This window comes from Triticum dicoccoides, chromosome 5B (genome assembly GCF_002162155.2).
Source record: "Triticum dicoccoides isolate Atlit2015 ecotype Zavitan chromosome 5B, WEW_v2.0, whole genome shotgun sequence".
NCBI classification, from domain to species: domain Eukaryota; kingdom Viridiplantae; phylum Streptophyta; class Magnoliopsida; order Poales; family Poaceae; genus Triticum; species Triticum dicoccoides.
Window position 1 is genome coordinate 425,715,309 of NC_041389.1, and position 8,083 is coordinate 425,723,391.

The following is an 8,083-nucleotide window of genomic DNA, read 5'->3' on the forward strand; positions in this document are numbered from 1 at the left end:
GACAAGATCCTGATGGGGCGGCTGAAGGAGATCGATCGATGGTTCCCGGCGGCGAAGGCGCTCAACCATGCGTCGGAGGTGGTGCGGGACAAGCTGCACGGGGAGGAGATCCTCAGATGCTTCCCCAACTACGACCGCCAGCCGGCGATGAGGGTGCTCCTGTGGGCGATGCTAGAGGCGGAGTCGCTGGTCCCGGAGCAGAGGGAGAAATGGAAGGTGTTCCGCTCCTTCCGCTTCCGCCTGATCCAGCCATGGGCGCCGCCCCCGCATCAGGGCCCCCCGCAGGAGGTGGTGGTGGGGATCCCTGCCCCTGGATCCAGGTGGCTGCCGATCCAGATCGAGGAGGACGAAGAGCGCGAGGAGATGGAGGAGGAAGCGACGGTGCCGCAGCGGTGAAGGGCCAGGGTTTCGACCCCAACCTCACTCCCTCGCCGCTCGCCGCGGTTCCAGAGGCGTTCGCCTCGCCTTCTCGCTCTCTCCCGCCGCCAGTAGGGTGCTCGCCGGTCGGTAATCGCTTCTGGTTGCTGGCCGGTGAGGACTCCGAAGAGGAGGGGGAGGGGGAGGCCCTCATCTCCGATTCAGGTATGTTGAAAGCTGCGAAATACTTAGCGTCTACTACTTCGATTGAAGTAGATGATGCTAGTGGTGGTAATCTGATTGGGAAATTTAAGCCGAGTAACAGATATAGGATTGGGGGGGATCGAAATCGCGAAGAAATCAGGATTCTGGGTTGGTTTCTGGCGCAGACTTATATTCAGAGCGGGGGATTTTTTTGGATAATGATACTAATAGAAAGCTGAGCAACATGACTCATGGGAATGGGATAGATGCAGAAATTGTTCGAATCCATATGAAAAAAGAAAATGTTCATCCCATAATCCCTGTATTTGGGGAAGAGGATGTAGATTTTGGGGAAATTGAGTTGCAGAGTACCCCTATTGCGAGATGCTTAGGTGTGAAAGGGGGAGGTTTGGAGGAATCGTGTGGAAAATATTCTCTGAGACCCCTGATGCTTTTTGGGGGCTCAGTTGGAAAGGATTTAAACACTGATGTGGAGGTGGGCCTGAGATGGTGGAGGCCTAGTGAGATGGAGCCCGGCCCAACCCAACAAAAGGACGAAGGTGTGGGGGATATAAAAAAGGAGTGGAGGGAGCTGAGGAGAAAGATCCCTTAGGGTTTCCTCCTCTCCCCCCCCCCTCGCCGCCACACAAAAAAAACATGTCAGGAAATTTTGGTAGAGGTTTTGGGGCTCAGAGATTCAATAGAGGGGGATGGAATGGCAATTTGGGAGGAAGATTCAACAATACTGAGAAGATGGGGAGATGGAATGGAGGGAGGCATGCCTTCCCAGGAGGATCTAGGAGTTTTAGGAGAGGGGGGAATCGTTCTGGGAATCTAAAGGATATGAGCAGAGATGCAGAGATTGAAGAACCCAGAGCTGAGGGGAGCGAGGAGAATCTGGTGTGGCAAGCTAAGGCAGGAGGGAAAGATGCAGGGGAAGAGATACCAAGGATGACTTGTGGTGAAAAGGAAGGTACTGTAATGGAAAAAGAGAGGAGCAACAACCAGACTTCTTGGGCAGATCAGCAGTAGCAACAATTGATGTTGACTTCGCTACTCTCTCAGCTGGTTCAGGGGATGCAGGGTAGTGAGAAGGCCCAGATGGAAGGAATGGCTGGAAATCGAATTGGTAACATGCTTGGAAGAGAAAGTCACAGAAAAGAAGAGGGAGCCCCTGATGGGCAACAGAGAGTTGACAAGATGGTGGAGCAGGGAGCTGGCTTGGATTTGAAGAAGCAAGGGGGTAAAAGTGGTTGGCAGCATGGGTATGAAGAAAACAAGAGAAATTTTGATATATATAACAAACAGGTGTGTGGTAAATGCAAAGACCCCAGACACACCACCAAGGATTGTAGGATGGGACACTGCTTGATCTGTGGCAGAGAGAATCATATTACAGGGGAGTGCAACTTGCTGAAACAGGTGAAACCAGTCCCAAAATATCTAGGGTATGCAGCTAAAGGGCTGGGAATTCTTCTGGTTCAGAGCTATAAAAATGTCCTGATAGCAGAACATACCAATCCTTTGGGTGTGGTGATCATAAGAGAAGGAAGCATTAATGAGACTGAACTTGTGAAAGCTATGGAGGAAATGTTTGACTGGGGCTGGCAATGGAGAGTAAGGGAATTTGGAAAGAATGGATACATGATGAGATTTCCCAATAAAGCAAAGTTGGTGGAGCTAGCCAAGTTTAATGACTTTAAACTGCTGGGGACAGGGGTGGTGATCAAGGTTCAACCCTGGCCCCTTGATCATCAAGCTGTTGGGAAGATGCACACCATTTGGGTCAGGCTTGCCAAAGTCCCAGATTGTTTCAGACATTTTTTGGGTGTTTGTGAGGTGGCTGCTACAGTTGGACCTGTCCTAGAGATTGATATGGATACTATAAATGAGGAGAAAATTAGAGCAAAGTGTGGGATCAGAGATGTGGAGAAATTGTCAACTCAAGTGGAAATCACTTCCCCTAATCTTCTCATGTTTAGAATTGGGGTGGAAGCTGAGAAGGTGGTGGAGATTGGTTGGTACAAAGATGAGAAGAGGAAAAATGATGGCAGTAATCTCTCAGAAGGGGGGGAGGAAGAGATTGACAACAGGAAGATGACTAGAATGGGGGACAATGAACATAGAGGGGTCTCCTTTGGATGCTTATCCCTGAAACAAAGTGAGAAGGTTGATATAAAAATTGAAGGAATGAAAGCTCAAATGGAAGAAACCATGATGTAGTGGCAAAAAGAGATGGCTGTGGAGAGAGGAAAATGGCAAAAGGAGAGTGAAATCATGTTCAGTAAAATCAAAACCTTGGAGGAATACAAGATTAGAAACAATGCTCTATGGGCTAAAAATGAAAACAGAATCAGAGAATTAGAAAAAATTCAGACAGAGTTGCAGGAGATTAGTAGAAAACAACTTGAAGAAATCCAGAAGTTGGCACAAGAGGCTGCTAATAGAGAGGAGTATGAAATGGAGTCAGCTAATATGGACCTTGAAGATTATGAGAAAGAGACTCAACAGAAAAAGGAAGATACTGAGTCTGAGAAATATAATGAGCCCACTGATTATAATGCTAGCCAAGAATCTATTGGGACCTTGGGGGAGAAAATGGCTGAAATACATGGAAGTGAGATCCTGGATAAAGAGAGGGAGGAGAAAGATGTTGAAATCAAGAGAAGCATGAGAAACAAAGGAAAAGAAGACAAGAAAATTGAGGATATGGCTAAAAGCAGAGCTGAGGAGAGAGACAATTATGGTAAGAATTTTGAACTAGCTTTTGATAATGCCTCCTTATTACATATTAGTGCTCTAGTTGGGATTGATCTAGGATGTTCCATAGAGATGATTGATAAAAATACTGAGATTATTAACAAGATGGAAGTAGCTAGAAGGGAGTTATACTTTCAGAATATTAAAAGAGAAAAAGTGGTAAATCAGGGGGGATGTGAAGAGGATGATAAATCCGAAAAGGATGTCCCAGTATATATTAATACTGGAGACATAACCCTTGAGGAATTATGTTCAGATTATGAACATTCTGATGTGGATATTGAGGAACAACAGATGAAAAAACTAAGGGGAATGTTCTCTGGGGGAAAAAGTGGTAGGAAACGCTCACCAGCGCTTGACTGTGTGAAGCAATCGCTTGGGGTTGGAGTCCTTCGAAGAAGGAAAAAAGAGAAGTCTAATTGAGAATCTTCTCTATATTTGCTGTGGATATAGATTTTTGGTCCTTTTGTGGTCAAATATAAAATAATGAGGGGGGTTTTCTGAAATGTAAGAGGTATAGGACAAGACCATAAGAAAAGATATATTAGGGAGATGATTATGGATCAGAAGCTAGACTTTATTGGACTCTCTGAGACCATAAAGCAAGACTTTACAAAAAATGAGTTGCATGGTTTGTGTGGAGGGAGGAATTTTCAATGGAGCTGGAATCCACCCAGAGGCATGTCAGGGGGAATCCTGGTGGGGGTTAACAAAGATGTGTTTGATATAGAAAATATTGAAAAAGGACAATATTTCTTGAGAATGTTAATATTTGATAAAAATATCAAAATGCACTGGAATCTGGTTACTGTGTATGGGGATGCACAGAAGGAAGGAAAAGCAAGCTTCCTTTCTGAATTGGCAAGATTATATCATGATAATCCTCTGCATTGCTTGGTTGGGGGAGATTTCAACATTATCAGAAGTGGAAAAGAGAAGAACAAACCTATGCTTAACGAGCAATGGTCCTTCATGTTCAATGCCATTATTGAACAAGCGGGACTTAGGGAATTACCATTGAATGGGAGAAAATACACTTGGGGTAATAATCAGGAGAACCCTACTTTCGAAAAACTAGATAGAGTGTTGATGTGCCCTGCTTGGGAGGAGAAATACCCACTCACCATATTGCAAGAATTTGCTAGAGAATTCTCTGATCACACTGCTCTGTTCCTGGACACAGGGGAAACTCATACTCACAAATATATTTTTAGATATGAAAATGCTTGGTTGCTGAGAGAAGGTTTTAGAGAGCTGATATATAACACCTGGAATGAGAGATACTTTGGGGATGTTTTGGATAGATGGCAATCAAGGTTGAGGAAATTGAGGCAAAAAGCTAAAGGATGGAATAGGAATATTGATGCTTGGTACAGGAAAATAAAAATGGAAATAATAAAGGAGCTTGATGATTTAGATAAGAGAGCTGAGGTCATGGGTTTAAATGCGGTGGATAGAAGTGAGCAGAAAGAGCTTAGAGCCCAATTAAAAAGAGTAATGATACAAGAGGAGATGAAATGGTTGCAAAGATATAAAGATTCGGAGATTAAGGATGGAGATAGAAATACTAGATATTATCATGCTAAGGTGAATGGGAGAAGAAGGAAAAACAAAATTGTTTTCCTTGAACAGGAGGAAGGGATTATAGAAGGGGATGAGAGGTTGATGGAATATATCACCAAATTCTACAAAGAATTATTTGGACATCCTGAAGAATCTAGTATCTCACTGAGGGAGATGGAGATGGATAAGATCAATGAACAAGAAAGAGAGGAACTCTTGACACCTTTCTCCTTAAATGAAATTCATCAAGTGGTGTTTGGGATGCAAAGAAATAAAAGTCCTGGCCATGATGGATTCCCTGCAGACTTTTACCAAGATTTTTGGGAAGTGGTCAAGGGGGATCTAAAAAATCTAGTGGATGGTTTTGCTAAAGGAGAAATTAATATTGCTAGACTCAACTATGGCATAATTACCTTAATCCCAAAAACTAATGATGCTAAACAAATTCAGAAGTTTAGGCCCATTTGCCTGCTGAATGTTAGTTTTAAAATCATCACTAAGATTCTGATGAACATGCTGGCTAAGTGTGTGGCCCCTGTGATTTCTAAAACCCAAACTGCCTTTATCAAGGGCAGATATATTATGGAAGGGGTTGTGATTTTGCATGAGGCAATGAATTCCTTTCATAAAAATAAGGAAGATGCCCTGGTTTTTAAAGTGGATTTTGAGAAGGCATATGACAAAATTAAGTGGCCCTTTGTTATACAGATGTTAAAAATGAAGGGGTTTCCTGACAAATGGTGTGATTGGGTGATGGAAACTATGAGAGGGGGACATGTTGGGATTAAAGTGAATGATGAAATTGGCCCATATTTCAAAACCTTTAAAGGATTGAGGCAAGGAGATACCATGTCACCTTTGCTCTTTGACATTGCTGCTGATGCCCTAGCCTGCATAATGAGTAATGCCTTGAAACATGACCTGGTTAAAGGAGTGTTAAACAGTGATAGGGGGAAGGGGATTAATATGTTACAATATGCTGATGATACCATATTCTTGATAAAGGATGATATAGAAAGTGTGAAGAATCTTAAACTCATACTAGGAGCTTTTGAGCAAACGTCTGGGCTTAAGATAAACTTTCACAAAAGTGAATTGTTGTTGTTTGGCAAAGCCAGAGAAAAACAAATGATTTACCAAGAAATACTAACATGTAAGATGGGAGATTTGCCCATTAAATACCTGGGGATGCCTGTATCCGAAAATAGAATCAGGAATTCTCAATGGGATTGTGTAACTGATAAAATTGAATAAAGATGTGGGTGCTGACAGGGGAAGTTGCTGGGCTCCATTGCAGGGAGAATAACCTTGGTGCAAGCCTGCCTGACTAATATTCCTTTGTTTATGATGTCCTTTTATGCTGTACCTGAGGGGATTATAAAGAAAGCTGATTTCTTCAGATCCAGGTTGGTATGGCAAGATGATGAGAATGTCAAAAAATACCATCTAGTGAATTGGAGAGATTGTTGTCTTCCTAAAGAAATGGGGGGATTGGGGATACTAAATCTGGAAATTATGAATATAGCGCTTTTGGCCAAATGGTTTTGGAAAATGGAAAACGAAAAGGGTCTGTGGCAGGATATTTTGGGAGACAAATATAGAAAGGGGGGATGCTTGGCTTTAATATGTAAAAAGCCAGGGGATTCACAATTCTGGGCTACTTGCTAAAAATCAAAGAAATCTTTTACAAATTTGTTAAGAAAAAAGTGGGGGATGGAAGAAATACTAGATTTTGGGAAGACACATGGGTTGATGATAAACCTTTGAGGGAGGCCTACCCTAGACTGTATGATATATCCTTTGACCATAACATTACTGTGGAGGAGGCCATACAGAAAGGTTGGCATGAATTTAGATTTAGAAGAACCCTACATGGAGAGACTGTAGAGCTTTGGAACAGTCTCAAAAAAAGATGTGAGGAAATTCAAATGCTGGGAGGGGAGGATAAAATCCTCTGGACCCTCACCGCGGATCATAAATTTTCCGTGGGATCCTTGTATAGGAAATTGGTAGCTTCTGGGTTAAAATTCCCACAGAAATACTTATGGAAGATTAAAGTGCCTGCTAAACTGAAAGTGTTCCTATGGTTGATTAATAAAAAAGGCGTATTAACTATGTACTGCTTAAAAAGGGATGGAAGGGCGAGAAAAGATGTGTCTTGTGTGGGAAAGATGAATCAATTGATCATCTATTCTTCTCTTGCTCGGTTGCTTCTTTGTTGTGGAGTTTGGTTAGATGTGTGTGTGGTTTTAAAACTGTGCCGTCTAGTGTGAAAGACTGTTTTGGAGACCGGATTAGGAAATTTAACAAAGATGATAAGCAATTGGTGCTGGTGGGGATTTCAGCCCTGCTTTGGTCAATTTGGAAAAGTAGAAATGCAATTATCTTTGAGAATAAAAGGATAAATGATCCTTTATATGTTGTCAAGCTAATGTGCAGGTGGTTAATTGACTGGTCTATTATGCAGATAAAGGAGCCACCAAGAAAAGCGTTGGAGCTGGGAGCAAGGGTGCTAGAGCAGGCAGCAAATGGAGTGTTCACAGCCAAGCAGGGATGGAGGATCAATGTGGCTAGATTGAAATGAATGAATGAAGAAAGTCTCTCCTGCGGTGGTGAACCTGATGTTTGGTGCTCCTGTAGAATAGATCTTTGGCTCCTTTTTTGCTGCTTTTGCTTCTGCGTTGATGTAATGACCCTTTGTTGGTCGATAGGGGTGCTGTTTGATCCTTGTTGAACCCGGTTGGACCTCTTCGTTTTCGTTTTCTTTTGAACTCTTTTGTAGAACTTGGTGGTTTTCGGTAATGAAAATCGGAAGGGGCAAGCCCTTCTTTGATCAAAAAAAAAAGTGGGATATGCAATCCCAAATATCAACCATAATGAAAATATACAATACACTGTGATATAGTTGTGGCTAAACATTTAACAATGGGAATGTCCTTCTATAACTACGCCAAATGGAGAAACACACCCAAACATGGAGTGTTTAAGAGATTTTTCCTATTTCTTGGCCACCTAAAATTTTGTTGGCAGAAAACATCAGCTATTTTTTTTTTGAAGAGAAAGAAGCAAGCCCACATACGATATAACTAACCGTCTGATACATAACGTCACTCGACTCTTCTAAAGCATCCAACCATGTCCATCGTGATAAGCTTCACACACACAACATTCGATAGTAGCCTTGCCCGTATGTGCATTT

At 42.5% G+C, this 8,083-nt stretch overlaps 1 protein-coding gene across 2 annotated transcripts; it reads left to right on the top strand.

Annotated features, from left to right (window-relative positions):
* The first annotated feature begins 1,219 nt into the window (after positions 1–1,219).
* LOC119305650 (golgin subfamily A member 6-like protein 1) lies at positions 1,220–7,624 on the top strand. Of its 2 annotated transcripts, none has more exons than XM_037582118.1 (2): positions 1,220–3,307; positions 7,352–7,624. In XM_037582118.1, the coding sequence occupies exons 1-2, from the start codon at positions 2,797–2,799 to the stop codon at positions 7,456–7,458; spliced, it is 618 nt and encodes a 205-aa protein (XP_037438015.1). In that variant the 5' UTR covers positions 1,220–2,796; the 3' UTR covers positions 7,459–7,624. Both variants share the same exon structure in this region; 1 of them encodes a protein (XP_037438015.1).
* Positions 7,625–8,083: the final 459 nt, after the last annotated feature.

What these genes read in the sequence shown, in the direction of transcription:
- LOC119305650 (XM_037582118.1), top strand. Translation starts at nt 2,797, where the DNA reads ATGGCTGTGGAGAGAGGAAAATGGCAAAAGGAGAGTGAAATCATGTTC. An exon ending in TGAGGAGAGAGACAATTATG is followed by an intron (nt 3,308 to 7,351) that starts GTAAGAATTTTG and finishes TCTATTATGCAG; the next exon opens with ATAAAGGAGCCACCAAGAAA.